Source organism: Mucor velutinosus (assembly GCF_035048745.1).
Source record: "Mucor velutinosus strain NIH1002 chromosome Unknown tig00001564, whole genome shotgun sequence".
Lineage (NCBI taxonomy): Eukaryota > Fungi > Mucoromycota > Mucoromycetes > Mucorales > Mucoraceae > Mucor > Mucor velutinosus.
Window position 1 is genome coordinate 3,687,312 of NW_027041906.1, and position 17,192 is coordinate 3,704,503.

The 17,192-nt window shown below is 39.8% G+C and overlaps 4 protein-coding genes across 4 annotated transcripts; 2 read left to right on the forward strand and 2 right to left on the reverse strand.

Moving 5' to 3' along the window:
* Positions 1-235: 235 nt before the first annotated feature.
* On the reverse strand, positions 236-1,435 carry GYP5 (GTPase-activating protein; the record flags this gene model as incomplete). The annotated part of the gene is made up of 2 exons (XM_064830696.1): positions 236-768; positions 832-1,435. 2 exons carry the CDS (start codon positions 1,433-1,435, stop codon positions 236-238), a joined length of 1,137 nt encoding a protein of 378 aa, XP_064683198.1.
* A 1,506-nt stretch (positions 1,436-2,941) lies between these two features.
* Positions 2,942-6,032, forward strand: ATC70_011507 (uncharacterized protein; the record flags this gene model as incomplete). The annotated part of the gene is made up of 2 exons (XM_064830697.1): positions 2,942-3,046; positions 3,108-6,032. 2 exons carry the CDS (start codon positions 2,942-2,944, stop codon positions 6,030-6,032), a joined length of 3,030 nt encoding a protein of 1,009 aa, XP_064683199.1.
* A 116-nt stretch (positions 6,033-6,148) lies between these two features.
* On the reverse strand, positions 6,149-7,521 carry ATC70_011508 (uncharacterized protein; the record flags this gene model as incomplete). The annotated part of the gene is made up of 2 exons (XM_064830698.1): positions 6,149-7,291; positions 7,348-7,521. 2 exons carry the CDS (start codon positions 7,519-7,521, stop codon positions 6,149-6,151), a joined length of 1,317 nt encoding a protein of 438 aa, XP_064683200.1.
* Positions 7,522-7,734: 213 nt separating this feature from the next.
* On the forward strand, positions 7,735-8,692 carry ATC70_011509 (Glycyl-tRNA synthetase; the record flags this gene model as incomplete). Its single annotated transcript, XM_064830699.1, has 7 exons — positions 7,735-7,826; positions 7,889-7,957; positions 8,014-8,069; positions 8,141-8,159; positions 8,218-8,340; positions 8,413-8,429; positions 8,496-8,692. The coding sequence occupies 7 exons, from the start codon at positions 7,735-7,737 to the stop codon at positions 8,690-8,692; spliced, it is 573 nt and encodes a 190-aa protein (XP_064683201.1).
* Between the last annotated feature and the right edge of the window lie 8,500 nt (positions 8,693-17,192).

Genomic DNA, 17,192 nt, shown 5'->3' on the forward strand with positions numbered 1-17,192 from the left:
TTCAATGCTCAGGTGAAAATGTGGGTTTCCAGTTCTCTTGTGGTAAAAACATGTTGTGCTACAGTACAGGTCCCTTTGATGTAAATTGTCAAAAAGCACAGGATTTTATTAATGATGAATAAAAGGGGGGGGGGAGGACTAGACAGAGAAAAAGAGTAGGGGATTGTTTTTTTTTACAAGAAAATGATGGTATAGAGTTTATGTACAGTGTAGTAAAGAGCGTGTATGCCAGTATTCAAAGCATTAATCCTTTGCTTGCGGCCCAAATGGTAGCCATATCACTCAATATCTTGGCCAAGTCATCAGGAATATCGCAGACAAGGATTCTTTGATAGACTTGCTTCTTTCTTTCAGGCCATGTCAGTTCCAATTCTTCATCCGTGAGCTCAGGGAAAGAAAATGCGTCCATGTCCTCCATAGTGAAACGCTCGTATAAGACGGTCAATTCAGGCATGATGGCATCTGTTTCATCTTGTATTAAAGGCTTGAATGTAACAGTGATTTGAGGTGCAAATGGGAAGAGGCCCGATCGAGGGACATGTGCTTGAACAGGCTCTGTTTGCTTTATACAGTTTGACAAGAACAGCGTTTGACACCACAAGGGTAATTTGCCACGAATGACGAGATCACTCGCATTGTTATATGGGTTTGTATATCTTGCGCCAAATGTGTAGCTGTAGGGAATGAACATGTCGTAGCAGGAGCTTGTCAGGTTATTAATCATATGACATGCATTGCCAAACTGAAATGTATCAATGGGAGCTTCGTCTATAGCAAAAATGTTCAATTCATGTGCTTTATATTGCTCTTTTAGTGTGTGTGATAACATACCTTGTGTATCAATGAAATCATTCGCCATCACCTCTTCAATGCAAGACAATGTGGGAGAGGGTTGAGGGACGCTGGATTGCCACTTTTGATGGACAAAGACGCCTTTGGACAGTCGCATCAGAGAGATTTGGTTCATATCCAAGTCTCTGCAATGAATCATACGCAGCAGCAGATTCTCAGATCTGTGTCTGCGGTATGTAAGTGGATCTGAAGCACACATTGGGTCGCAATTGAATCGAAATGTGCCATTGTCATTGATCATTGCAAGCAAGTCTTTGGCAACCGATGTGTTCTTTTTAGTTTTCTTCAAGAAGTAGGCTTCGGGCGATGAGTAGGTTGCACTGCTCGTATTAAAAATGTGCTGCTGCATCTGGGATACTGCAAATTTCCAATAGTCGACGTTTCTGCACAAATCTGTCGGTGATGATCTGTAGGCAACAAAGAAATCTTGAAAATCATCTTGGTGGGATGGCTGCTGCTGCTGTGGTTGTTGTGGTTGTTGTTGTTGTTGCTGTTGTTGTTGTAAAGATGATGGCAGTATACTGGGCTCTTCCAATTTGATTTGGCTAGAGTAGTAGTGTGGGTTTTCAAAAAATGTAGTCATTGTATGCTGTATGATGAAGATGGAAAAGTGTCAATGGGAAGAGAGTGATTATATACATTGACACAAAAATTTTCTGCCTTTTTATACCTTAAATTTTTGACTCATAAAATGAAGCTGATAACCGTCGGGTTCTGGCCAAAACGTGCGGGGTTGCGGCCTAGAGGGATTGCTCTATTCCACAAATACAAATACTACTATTTTAGGATTTAGCCACGTAATTTTGATAAACTTTAAAACATTGGCAATGCCTAAAACGTTCTACAGTTCTATCAAAGCCTCATCCTGACGCTATACGGCCATTGTGCACACAGAAGATCGATGAAGAACACATACAATTAGGTTGCCTGTTCTGATCTATTCATGTATCTGTTTGAAATGAGTATTGATCGTGTAACATGTGGACTGTTTGATTCATTTGTAAGCAATGACCCATTCAATCTAACTGGATACCTGCGATAGACTACAGCCATTTAAACTCTAAACTAGGCCTTGCAATCTACACATCCCAGTGTGTCGTTTGATAAAAGTAAAAAGCAGGATGGAAGCATGGAATTTACCATCAGCATGCAGAGGAGAATCTTCCAAATCAAGCTCGTTTCGCCTCAGCAGTAAGAAGGTAATACATTAAAAGATCAGTATCGGTGATTGCGCCGAGCACTCTAAACCGCATTTCCGCGTTCATTGGAAACCCAGGCATGCACAACATTTGTTTATTTGGATCCAATTAATAATACAAAAGGTCATGTACAACGCTTAAATTTTATCAGATCCATTTTCTTCAATGGAACCATGTGTTTTCTGTTCTATATCTTTCCAATCATGACCATGTCATGTGGATGTTCTATTGCGCTGAGTGTATGAAACCATTGGATCTGACGCTTGTCGATCTATGAAAAATTTTCCATCCAGAGCAATCAACACTTTATTCATGTAGCATTGAACACATGGAACAAAGTAGATTTTTTTTTTTGGGATATGACATGATGCTCAATCGTTTCAAGTCGTATGTTTGTATGAGGGGTTTCAGCAAGATAAGGGGCGAATGAATGTAGCCTTTTTAATCATATGCATGTTGCTTTGATCCACTCCAACCACCAACTGATAACAGAAGCGCAGCAAATGGTGTGCCGTCAGTGTAGGTGCCGAAATGATTCCTGACCAAAAAAGTCATGTGTAGTTACTCTCATTTGACAGTAGATGGAGCTGCTCTAGAGTGCCAAATGAGGCTGCATGCCATGTTTGATGTATATATATATATCATTAGCCATTGGACATTGGCAATGCTTCCAACACCATCAGTAGCACCTCTACAAGATAGGTCACAGAGTCGAGTGTTTCCATTGCTGCAAACAAAGACAATGCGTTTCACATTCACTAGCTGATTTAAGGGGTCAAGTAGCCCAAAATAACAAACAGATCCAAGTGAATCCTAACTCTGTCTCTTTTTTTTTTTTTTTTTTTTTTGTCTTTCCCTCATAAAAAGCGTGCCTGAAACTACATGTATATATGGATTACTTTTCCAAATTCAAGAAACGTATTGTAACACCCAAAGCACAGCCGACCAGTGCACTGCAGTTAGTCAAATTTCATAAATGCTGGGACTATGTTCATGTAAGAATCCCCATTGCTCATATGCGCCATCCATTCGCCATGCTTACAACGTATGCACTAGAACATCTTTATAGCAGAGGATCGCAGGGCCAATTTGCATGTCAAACAGACAGAGATCCCAGAGAGATTGCGCCAAATGGTAGACATGCTGGTAGATGAAGAGGCGCGACAGGAGGACAATACAACAGGCGTGTGCATGGAGTACTTTTTGAAGCATGGCATACTACAGTACTTGGTCAACGTGTCTGAAAAGATGGATTATCCAGAGGGCATCCGTGGCGAAAGCATTCGCACCATCGCATCCATGGTGGATCTACTGGATGACCGCTTTCTCGTCCATAATGCAGTTCATAAACCCACCATCAAGCTGCTTCGATTTTGTGTCCTGGATGAGAGACAAAGTGAATTGGATCACGAGGATTTGGTGGACCTCATGTACACGATATGCTCCAAGATTCATGGATTTCCAGCACTACTGAACATCTTCTTTCATGACAAGCAATGGCTTACAACACCACAAAAGCCATCAGCAACCGCAACAGCTACTACAGCAGCAGCAGATACGCCCATCATGACGCCTATGGTAGAGGTACCCGTTGCCCCACCTGAATACGAATTCCTGTTGTTTACATACCTGCTGAGATATATCCATCGTGAGGGACGATCTGGAGACTACGCTCGCACTGGATTGTTGTTTTTGATGGAGATGGCGACAGAGCAACTAGGCGACTTTATACTGGAATCAGACTTTGCTACCATCATGGCCGCTGGATTAGGCGCACTGTACTCGCAACTGCCTCGCAAGCTCATCATCAAAGACGAAAAGGAAGTCAATAGCACAGCAGCATCTTACTTGTTGGGTCAAGATTTGGACCCTCGATCTTACCCATCAGACGAATTTGGTGTCGAGCAATCCAGCTCTGCTCAGTTCAAGTACCAGCTAGATTCCTTTTTGAAGCTGCTCGAGTTTTGTCAGGATGTGCTGCTTCGATGTCCAAACAATGCTATCTCTGAGCGCTTATTACAGTGTATTCGTGGCATTTTCATGGAGAATATCTTGTATCCGTCCATTTTAGAATGCTCTGATGCAGATGGATCGTCAGTAGCTGTCATCAGCTATATCGACTTGATACTGCAGATTGTACAGCAGCAGGATTTAGCGTCGGTGATGGTAGGCTTTCTTATGGAGGAGACAGACGACGAAGAGCAGATAGTGCAAAAGTTGATGATGGCGACACCAACGAGCTTTCGAGGCGTAGAGCTTGATTTCAAGAGCACACCTTACTTTACGGCAGCAGAGCGGTTCACACTCAAGGACCTGATCTTTACCAGACTCAAATCAAGCTCACAACCCACTGTCATTGCAACACTGAAGCTACTCAAGACTTTGATTGTCAAGCACTGCAGGTTCTCTGACCGACTACTGTCCACAGTACCCGACAGAAACGATGAACAAGCACCGCCTTCTACCAATGTCTCGCACCATATCCGCGAAATTCAGCTCTACTTTTCACTGATATCAGCCATCGATCAAGTGCATGCAGATGACATTCTGGCCATGGGATACGAGGACTATTTAGAGGATGTAAAGACAACCCTAGAGCAAGATGTATGCTACCAGGGCCTGCTTGAATCACCTTACACCACACAACAGCAATTGCATAAGAAGCCTGCGCCTTCAAAAAGTGAGCGACGTCGAAGCTTCAAGTATGGCCAGCGGGCAGGTGCATCACACGAAGAAGTGCACCAACCACACCAGCACAGTATACTGCCAACGAGACAGCCTCCAGTGCGCCAGCGCATCCGATCCACAGACACTCTGCTTCAGCTTTTACTGGGTTTATTGTCGCACTTTTTTGCACAATCCTCTGAACTCAATCTCGCATTGACCAGTGTCATCTCTGCGCTGGCTCTTTGTCCATACCGAAGCTTGGAGGGATGGATCTCGTTTTGCGAGTCAGACCGTACCAATGCAAACGACATACTGCATTTGGGCAGCAAGGGTGGTGCCAGAAACAGTGGTCTTATGGACATGCCTGCCTTCCATGAAATGCACCAGACCCAAGCTAGCAATTCAAAGACTACGGATGACGATGATGATGATGACAAATCGTTGGATTTTGGTGCAGAGCGCAATTCAGTTCACATGACAACGCCAACACAGTTCAAATCATTTCCTCCATTTTATACGCTGTTCCGTACCTTGACACAGCAGGTGGACTATTATAGATCAGAAGTCGATGGCTTTGATGCCTTGCTGGATGAACGATGGGGTGGCCTTTTATTTGGCCAGACTACGATGGCTGCTGCTGCTGCTCCTGTGCCTTCCTTGTCGAGTTCCATTCGTCGAGGATCTACACTAGATTCACAGCCTTCTGCATCGACTAGCACAGCAACGACCAGTGCTGCATCCATGGTCGGCAAGCTGTTTGGTTTAGGCGGGAGCTCGAGCTCGGCGACCCACAATTCAAGCACGTCGCATGCTAATGGTGGTAGCAGTACTGCTGGCAACAATGCATCACAACAAACAAGCAAGCGTCGAAATTCGGTGGCTAGTCTGAAGCCTTCTACATCAGCCACTACTGCCAACTTGTCAAAGTCCTTGTCCACCACCACGATTGCACCCACGCTGTCCACGCCATCAACTGTAGGAGCAGCAGCATCGCTTGCTCCACATCCACCGGCTGTTCATCCCATGTCTCCACTTGCATTGCACGCTAAAAGGACGCTGCAGGTTCACATTCAACCCTTATTTCCCTCCAACTTTGAGTTTGATAGGGATCCCATCTTGAGTCTGGATGCAGATGACGAGGATGTATTTGCACCGACCCAGCACCCATCACAGCGTAGAAAGAACAAGTCGACCGAGATCTCACTCTCCATGTTGCTAAACAACGTAGTCATTCTAGAAGAAGCCATCAAAGAACTAGTGGCCATTATGCAAGTAAGAAGAAGTCGGGGCATTGACAGAATTAGGTATACTTGATATAAATCAGAGCTTTATTTTGCAGTGTATAATGTGGGGTGAACGTGAATGTGGTTGGATATATCTATTGGGTGTGTGTGTGTGTGTGTGTGTATCTATGTGTATTGGTGGGTCTATCATTGCTCGTCGTCTTTATCGCCATCTGATGGGATGCTCTTGGAGGAAGACACAGATCTTGATGAGGTCGACGGATTGGGTCGATAGTTGGGGTTTGTGGAAGGTAAAACGAATCCTCCAGCATCATGCCTCTTTGTTTCTTCTCCTCTGAATACAGCACCTGGACTAAAGATGCTCTTCATCTCATCATAAGGTCGAGGAGGTAGATAGTGTTGATAAAACTGATACAGGTTTTGCTGATTCAGTTGCTGATGCTGTTGAAATGGCTGTTGCTGGCTTTGAAAGGGCGAAGAATGGTGCAAATAGACACTAGAGAAGCCACCACCTCCACCATGTGTTGTGTTGGTTATATTAGTAGTCGTCGTCGTCGTCGTTGTACTGGTGGATTCACTTGGGCGAGGTTCGTCTTCGTCCTCAACAACTTCATCAGGCTTGTAGAATGAATATTGCTTATTTTGTTCTTCCAAGGATACATGGCGTGGAGGCACATTGGCTTCATCTGTACTGCTGCTCTTGGTGGATGTTGTAGCAGAAGGAGTTGGAGAGACAACCGCATCATCTTTGGGAGGAACAGGTGGCAATTGCTTTACAATGAGAGGATTGTGGCCATGGTGAGCTGTTAGTGTTCTGCGTACTTTGGTCTTGTCTGGATTCCATTGCTCAATAGCTCTTTGTGCATCATCCTGAATACGCTTTGTCTTTTCAGCACCTACATAAGGTCTTCTTTCCTCGCCTGCTTTGATCGGATCCACATCCAGCTCGTCGACAATGTATTTACCAAATGTTGAGATAATGTCAGATTTGCTTGCCATGGCATGCATACCGTTCAGCAATAGATAGAGGCCCTCGCGTGTAGCAATACGCTTATAGTTGCTCATTTCCGCTTCGTCAGGCGCAGTGAATTCTTCCAGTTGAGCGAGTTGTTCCTTGAGATTGCTCATCTTGTCCATGGAAGACAACGAGTTTTGCAAACGTTCAATTTGATCCCTAAGTTTCCTCTTCTGGTCACGACCTGGCTGCAAGCTGGATTCCTTGACAATGATGGATTTCAAAGTGTCACGGTATTGATCCACTGAATCTTGGAATTCCATCAGGACATTGGACCATTGTATAAGAAGATGCCCCAACTTGTTGGTAACGTCCTAGGATGTATGCGAATGAGTATATGCATCAAGACATGAGGCGTAGCATTACTTACTGTCAAATCATCGCCTAATACAGATCCGTATGTCATGAGGTTGTTTGCTGAAACACGATTATCGTCAGCCAGTTGACCGATACAACGGCTTGACTTTTGAGAGTACTCGAGAACACCCAGCAGGCCCTTTTCAGACAGTGGCCTGTCGCTTGATTTATGAAACAATCCAAACATTGTTTTGAGTGCAAAAGATAGAGAGAAAAAAAAAAAAGGTATTTGGTTCCTGAATAAATTTTCCAGATAAAAAGGGGGGGTATTTATACACATCGAAGCTTCAAATGACATCATAAAACAAGCTCCACGCAGGACATGCAGCAAAAATGGCAATTTTCTTTTCGTTTTCATTCGTTTCTCTTCTTTTTTAAACTTGATTCATTTTACTTGACGATGAGTGTCTCTTTATTTGCATACGTCGTAACGTTTTTTATATTCATCTGCAACTACACATTGACGATATGCTCCATCGTGTTTCCCAAATGGTAGAAAAAAAGGGAGAGAAAGAAAGCTAGATAACAGCTGATTTACGGCCATCTGTATATAGGCTCACCTTTGTAACGCCAGTGCCATTTTACATTGAAACAAACTATGGCTTGTTCAGGCTCTGCAGAAGGTATGCCCTTGTAGGCGCTATCACAGCAACAGAATGACTGACGATCGAATGATTAGTATGACAAGAGACTGTAGACCCTTTCCTTCCTATGAACACGGCGATTGCGAAGAAGGTTTGTATCATCTTGAAGTCTGAGTACAAGAGTCAAGCGGTTCTAAGTATAGTTTGCGTGGCATACTTTAGAGGGATTTTGCGAATTATGGTAACCAAAAGTGCCTTGGTGAGGAGTCAAATCAAGTGTGTTAACTACAGACAAATAGGCGAGCAGCAGCAGCAGGAATGGTGATTGCAGCAGTTATCGGTGGACTGACCATCTTTGCTTTATTGGCTACCATGTGTAGTCAAAGACGCAAGAGAAGCAAAGCATGGGCACCCATCTCATTGTAAGCTACAAGAATATGTACCCTATACGAGTGAAAAGATGAATTAATTTTCATGATTTTTTTTTTTTTTAGAATGTTTCTGATCTATGGTAAGGCAAAGAATAGATAAATGTATTACTATGAAGGACATCAAATGACCACCATGTTATGTTTAGCTCTTCCTCAAGCGTTTTCGATGGGAACCATCGCTTACTTATACAACTCGAGCGCAACATTTTATATGGGGACTCGCTACAATTTTTCATTCATATTCTGTATCATCAGTTGGATTTTGAGTATCATGCTGTCCGTCGTTCTCTCTCTGATTGCCATACTGAGTCCTCCCGAATATGCGTATCAACAATTGGACTGATCATCCATTATATCAAACATTGTTGTATATCCCTGAATAAATAATGTATTCACAATAGGTAGTAGTAATAAAGTGTTGATTTATCAGGCGTAACCTATTGTAAAAAAAAACAGTATAAACATTAGGCGGATAGAGAACATTGCTTATTGCATTGTAAAATTAGAGGGATTCAATACTACCTGAACTGATTAAACCTGTGTAAGGATAAGGTATTAATTGGGTAATTTGGTGACAGGGATAATAAATCCAATCTACATATAATCTTGAGCATGCCATGACTGAATCCGTAAATGAATCCAGTTTCATGTCATGGTTTATGACCTGCTGTAATATGTGCTTGAGTCCGATGTTTCTTCCCACTTGGAGATCCTGTTTAGAAATGACGCATCAAGCTAAATTATGTTAGACATACCCACAACCAGCCATCATACAGCGATAAATTTGAGAAACACAAAGCTTCGAGCAGATACTATCCTTCATGAAATTCACAGGATTAATGTACAAGTATTAGCTGCTGCTACTAGCAAAATACATCATACTACTGTCATGTACATGTCCTTTACTTTTTAACTAGTATGATGGCATGCTGAATCTGGCCATCATGAGAGCAATGCCAATGAATTATCTCCACAAAAAATGATCGAAACTGCTCGATTTTCAATGACTATGCATCTCTGTACTTTAGCCAATGATTCAATAATGTTCTATATTGTTTTTCGCTTCTATTTTTCCGTTAAATTTGCACATATAAATCAAGTTGATATTGAACTAACGACCTTTATTACTCTTTGCTGCTTCTAAATTTCAGCCAATCAAATCGCTTGAAAACTCCGCTGACCTAAAAAAAATTTTGCGAGGGTTTCCCTCTGTTTTGATGTAAGGCAAAATTTTAAGCGCCGCTATAATAGCAATATAGCCGCTGCTATCATCAAACTTCCCTCAGGTGCTAGAGCATGCCTTACTTACACCACCTAGCTCTAAATTCTGGCATTGAGACCCTCAATCATCACTAAAGTAAGTAGTGATAACCAAGTGAAGGCAGCCTATCTACCTCCTAGTCTCGGATAAAGTCTTGTTGAGCTTCAGGGATAGGCACATCCACACAACGTAAAAAAAGGTATGCTTCAAAGAAACATAATAATAATAATAAAAGAAAGAAAAAAAAACATATTACTATTATACGAGGAGTATAGCAGTATATACGAAGAAAAAAAAAAAGATACTCACACAGAGTGGGTCAAAGAAAAGTATATTATAAATACAACATCAAAGATGTTCAGAACAGCTCGTTATTGTTGCAATAAAAATGCACACATGAGCAACATGCATGGTAACGATAGTCGAATGTAAAGCAACACAAACACGCACAGCTGCAAAAGCAACAGTGGTATTATCAGTATGCAATGCAACATAATGACTAATGTTGTTTTATGTGAAGCCACAGAGGCAACACAACCAGCAGCGAAAGAAGAAGAAAGTGCCACAAAGGAAACATCATGAATGCATTATCATGAGAAAGGAAGCAATAATACAAACGTTCAAAGAAGTTATATATCATTGCGACCAGAAGAAAGAAGATACTTACCACTTACCACAGACACAGATAGACAAGAGAAAAATATGCAATTACCAGAGGCAGGCCAGGGAACGATCATGCACCAAATATAGTAGACCAAAAAAGACCAGATTAGCAGCAGCAGCCACGCCAGCATCATAGAAAAGCCACAGAATGAACGACACCAGAGACCAGACAAAGACCAAAAAAGCAATCACCAGACATGATAAACCAAAGAAGCAGACAGCAGAGGTAGCAGAGAAGTAATGGCAGCAGCACCTATGTCAATCAGGCAAAGCAATCATCAAAACCCAATAAACAAATTCAATTAGTGTTAATTATACGCCTTTCTGTGCTCGTTATCGAATAGTACCTATTATATTCCACTTTAAAAAAGCAGCATCAAGCCTTTCTGACAGTACAATACAGCGTTATCAGAAGCTAGAGTGTTTTTATCAATCAAACGGTTTCCAAAACCACCATGGTTTGATACTACACGCGTTTTGCAAAAGGAAAAAAAAGACGGTGGTATGGGAAAATGAGAAGGCGCCCTATACGACGTCACGGCCAGTAGATTTGGTCTCAGTCTTTTGCCGTGGCAGTCGTGATTGCGGCAATTTAATTTGATTTTGTGTAGTGGGTGTTTTCGTGTTCAAATTTGACTTGAGTTGACATCCTTTGAACGTTTTTGCCAAATCTGACTATGAGAACTGTCGTTGCCACACCCAAATTCCTAATACATCTTTAGACGACTAAAGAAGCCGCATCTAATGGTGCCAATTACATTAAGTTTTCAGACTGAAAGTAATGAGCAATTCGCAAAAATATGAAAACAGGTTTTCTGTGAATAAATCAAAATTTAGCATATACAAATCTCATATAAATAGTTTCCTGTGTTGCATTACATCTTTACGATCATTTTGATCTAATATGTATCATAGGAAAAGTCTTCATTTTTGGGGTGAAAACGCGATTATTTGATTTTCAAAAAATTCCCCTTACTAGTACACATGAAAAAAATGAGAATTTCGATGGATTTGCAACGACCCAAAAAAATTGAGATAAAGCATCAGTAAGTAAAGCGTGGCCAGGAGGAGCCGTTTGGCCCTATTCCAAGCGTCCACAACGCTTTGTAACATGAATTATTTGTGCTTCAAAATGACTAAGTTTGGACAGAATTTGGTCTAAAAATAATGCATACTGTGGAATTTGAGGCTTGATAGACTAAAATTCACGGAAAAAAAAAGAATAAAAAAACAATGAAGTCAACTTGACAAAGGTATGTTTTATTATCAAACTGACAGGTGTAAAGTAAACTGAAGTCTCTCTACTGGCCAGGTAGATGATCCTTCTTATATACTATAACAATGGATAAAAGTTCTATTAATTAGATTAACAAATAAGTCAACTCAGGTCAACTAATGTCTAATCATGCTAAAAGACAACTCCAGCAAGCTAATCATGATTTAGCTCTGTCTGGATGAATAATTAGACTCTCATCCGAAGTACCCTGATCTATCCTTTCCATAAGGATAATTAATATCGATCTAGTAGCATGTATCCGATAGGTACAGTCTTCTTAGTCTATATTAATAGTACATATCTGAGTGTATATCGCTAAGCATACATCTTTAGCATGTATCTGGATATATGGCATGTCTATAGCATATCGTATGCATGTCTATAGCATGTCTCATATATAGTACAAGTCTGTAGTACATAAAGTATCTGTAGCTAGTATCACGGATATAAGCATGTGTCTTATAGCGTGGATCATGAAGTGCACATCTGAAGCAACAAGCTCATATTGCATTAATCTTGGTGCCTATCCAGATATGGTAAACATCCGTAGTCAATGTCGGAATACAAGTATAAGTCTATAGTGCCATCCATGTCCGTGGTGCCATCTATAGCCTATATCTTATATAGTATGAATCTTATAGTACTAGCGTATCTGAAGTCCATATCTTCTCATGATCATAGTATAAATCGATATCGTACATCTAATCCAGTGTACATACAGTTTATATCTAAATCTGGTAACTGGATGAACTGTCGGAATGCAGATCATAGTGGATGTATTCCACACATACTATGTCGTGCTGCCAAAGAAGTAAGTATATTAAAGTTCTGTTTAATGCTCTTGATGTTTTGCGTTGTATAGAACTCAATCACTAAGTAATAGAAGCTTTTATTCTAAGGCTTAAGTCGCTCTTTCTATTTATAATGCGTGATTAAAATAGTAAATTTAAGACTTGGGCGTTAATGATATCATGCAAATTTGAATCCAACATATTTTTGGGATTGAAAGTGATGCTTATGCGATCAGCAGGACGCCTTCGATGATCGCCCATTACAGAAGAGATACCATACTTGGACATAAAACTAGACTTCAAGTCTACTGTTAAGCACAAAGAATAAAAGGATTATTATTTGTAGCTTATAAAAAATGTTCGATATTATAAAAACAAGAAAAGACTTATTTGAATAAGATCAGACACAAAAACTAAAGATTTATTGATGAAGACAAGAGTTATTCTATTTATACTAAGTTGTTGCATACAAGCATGCATCTTAGGCTACATTCACTTTCTCCTCAAGCCACCTTTTACAGTGTAGCAGCATAGATGATGTTTATCGTGTCACATCACATCTATGTTTACAAGTCCAGTCAATTGTGTGTGCACAGGTGCCTCAGGAACTACAATACATTCAATCTCCCCAATGTCAAGATATCGAGATCCACCTACACTACATGAAACATATCGACTTAGGTGGCCTCTCAACAAGCTATACCAACAATCCATAAGGTCCCAGTGGCCTGCTATTTATATACCATCTCAACGTAGTAGTCATTGACCAGGGATCTACCATATTTAAGCAAGCTAGATGCCCTGTAATAAAGAAGCTCTTTGCTTTCGTTTTAGATACAGTTGACAACTGATTATTATCATCGACTTATTATTACGAATTCATCATAAGTTTTGAATGCCAAAGTAGCAATTTATCTTGTACAACGCTTATCACATCTGGTGAACCTCAGTATTTAGATAGTTGAGATGCACTTCAATTATCATAGCTTGTCAATGTTGTTGCACAACACAGACATATCTACCCATCAATAATACCGCGACCTTAATCTCTATAGACAGTTGTAGCCCTTCTGGCACAACAATATTGAACATTTTTTATAAGCTACAAATAATAATCTTTTTATTCCTTGTGCTTAACAGGTTTGTTTTTGTCGATTTTTGTATCGCAGAATATGCAGGTATCATGAATCTCTGTTCGCTCAATTTTGATACAAGATTTCGTTGTCTGATCCCCCAATCGTTCTGACAACGATTCAACCTGTCTCGTATTAGTCATTTTTCTTTAATTATAATGGTCCAACGTTGTTGAGAATAGGCTTTAAGTTTAGTTGTACGGCTAAGCATAATATACTTATTGTAGACTACCATCAAAAGTGTCCTGCTGACTTGATGCGCATCTCTTTCAATTCGATCAATTTGTTGGATTCAGGTTTGCATAACAATACCATTGACGCTCAAGCTATAAAATTACTGTACTCGCGCATTTCAAAAAGAGATACCTCCTGAGCCTTAGAATTAGAATAAAAGCGTCAATCGCGTAGACGCTGAGTTTTGTACAGTGCAGAACATCAGAGACATCAAACCATGCTTTAGTTTCTTCACTATTTCGTTAACAGAACCAAATACGCCTTATTTTCAAGTCAAATTCTGTCCAAATATAGCCATTTTCAAGCTGGAATAACTTATGCCACAATGCGTTTTAAGCGCTTAGTTTAGCACCTAACGATTCATCTTGGCCACGATTTACTTACTGATGCTTTATCTCAAAATTTTTTGGGTCATTGCAAATCGATGAAAATCCTCATTTTTTCATGTGTATTGGTAAAGGAAAAATCTTAAAAATCAAACGATCGTGTTTTTTACCCCAAAAATGAAGACTTTTCCTATAACACATATTAGATCAAATTGATCGCAAAGATGGAACGCAACACTGGAAATACTTTCTATGAGGTTTGATATGCTTGTGGAATACATCCACTATGATCTGCATTCCGACAGTTCATCCAGTTACCAGATTTAGATATAAACTGTATGTACACTGGATTAGATGTACGATATCGATTTATACTATGATCATGAGAAGATATGGACTTCAGATACGCTAGTACTATAAGATTCATACTATATAAGATATAGGCTATAGATGGCACCACGGACATGGATGGCACTATAGACTTATACTTGTATTCCGACATTGACTACGGATGTTTACCATATCTGGATAGGCACCAAGATTAATGCAATATGAGCTTGTTGCTTCAGATGTGCACTTCATGATCCACGCTATAAGACACATGCTTATATCCGTGATACTAGCTACAGATACTTTATGTACTACAGACTTGTACTATATATGAGACATGCTATAGACATGCATACGATATGCTATAGACATGCCATATATCCAGATACATGCTAAAGATGTATGCTTAGCGATATACACTCAGATATGTACTATTAATATAGACTAAGAAGACTGTACCTATCGGATACATGCTACTAGATCGATATTAATTATCCTTATGGAAAGGATAGATCAGGGTACTTCGGATGAGAGTCTAATTATTCATCCAGACAGAGCTAAATCATGATTAGCTTGCTGGAGTTGTCTTTTAGCATGATTAGACATTAGTTGATCTGAGTTGACTTATTTGTCAATCTAATTAATAGAACTTTTATCCATTGTTATAGTATATAAGAAGGATCATCTACCTGGCCAGTAGAGAGACTTCAGTTTACTTTACACCTGTCAGTTTGATAATAAAATATACCTTTATCAAGTTGACTTTACTGTTTTTTTATTCTTTTTTTTCCGTGAATTTTAGTCTATCAAGCCTTAAATTCCACAATGCTAAATCTTGACATATCCACGGAAAACCTATTCTCATATTTTTTCAAATTGCTCATTACTTTCGGTCTGAAAACTGAATGTAATTAACACCATTCGATGCGGCCTTTTTAGTCCTTTAAAGGTATATTAGGAAGTTGGGTATGATAACGAGAGTTTTCATAGTCAAGTTTGACAAAAACGTTCAAAGGATGTCAAATCAAGTCAAGTTTGAACATGAAAACACCCACTGCACAAATTCAAATTAAATTGCCGCAATTACGGCTGCTACGGTACAATACTGAGACTAAATCTACTGGCCGTGACGTCGGATAGTACGTCCTCTCATTCTTCTATATCATCGTTTTTTTTTACCTTTTTCACCTTTTTTTGCAAAGCGCGTTTAGTATGAAACCATGGCTGTTTTGGAAACTGCTTGATTGAGAATAACACTCTAGCTTCTGATAAGACTGCCTTGTACTGTTAAATGACTTGATGTTGCTTCTTCAAAGTGGAATATATAGGTACCATTCGATAACGAGCAGAGAAAGATGTAGAACAAGCATTAATCGAATTTGTTTATTATTAGGTTTCGACAATTGCTTTGCCTGATTGACATAGGTGCTGCTGCCATTACTTCTCTGCTACCTCTGCTGTCTGCTTCTTTGGTTTATCATGTCTGGTGATTGCTTCTTTGGTCTTTGTCTGGTCTCTGGTGTCGTTCATTCTGTGGCTTTTCTATGATGCTGGCGTGGCTGCTGCTGCTAATCTGGTCTTTTTTGGTCTACTGTATTTGGTGCATGATCGTTCCCTGGCCTGCCTCTGGTAATTGCATATTTTTCTCTTGTCTATCTGTGTCTGTGGTAAGTGGTAAGTATCTTCTTTCTTCTGGTCGCAATGATATATAACTTCTTTGAACGTTTGTATTATTGCTTCCTTTCTCATGATAATGCATTCATGATGTTTCCTTTGTGGCACTTTCTTCTTCTTTCGCTGCTGGTTGTGTTGCCTCTGTGGCTTCACATAAAACAACATTAGTCATTATGTTGCATTGCATACTGATAATACCACTGTTGCTTTTGCAGCTGTGCGTGTTTGTGTTGCTTTACATTCGACTATCGTTACCATGCATGTTGCTCATGTGTGCATTTTTATTGCAACAATAACGAGCTGTTCTGAACATCTTTGATGTTGTATTTATAATATACTTTTCTTTGACCCACTCTGTGTGAGTATCTTTTTTTTTTTCTTCGTATATACTGCTATACTCCTCGTATAATAGTAATATGTTTTTTTTTCTTTCTTTTATTATTATTATTATGTTTCTTTGAAGCATACCTTTTTTTACGTTGTGTGGATGTGCCTATCCCTGAAGCTCAACAAGACTTTATCCGAGACTAGGAGGTAGATAGGCTGCCTTCACTTGGTTATCACTACTTACTTTAGTGATGATTGAGGGTCTCAATGCCAGAATTTAGAGCTAGGTGGTGTAAGTAAGGCATGCTCTAGCACCTGAGGGAAGTTTGATGATAGCAGCGGCTATATTGCTATTATAGCGGCGCTTAAAATTTTGCCTCACATCAAAACAGAGGGAAACCCTCGCAAAATTTTTTCTAGATCAGCGGAGTTTTCAAGCGATTTGATTGGCTGAAATTTAGAAGCAGCAAAGAGTAATAAAGGTTGTTGGTTCAATATCAACTTGATTTATATGTGCAAATTTAACGGAAAAATAGAAGCGAAAAACAATATAGAACATTATTGAATCATTGGCTAAAGTACAGAGATGCATAGTCATTGAAAATCGAGCAGTTTCGATCGTTTTTTGTGGAGATAATTCATTGGCATTGCTCTCATGATGGCCGGATTCAGCATGCCATCATCATAGTTAAAAAAATAACAAATATTATGATATTATAATATACGGTATTGCCGTAAAGAATAACATGCGGTACATAATTTATCTTGCTAGCAATGACATCTTCGCTCATAGAGTACGAAATTCACCGTAACTACATGCTTTTTCTT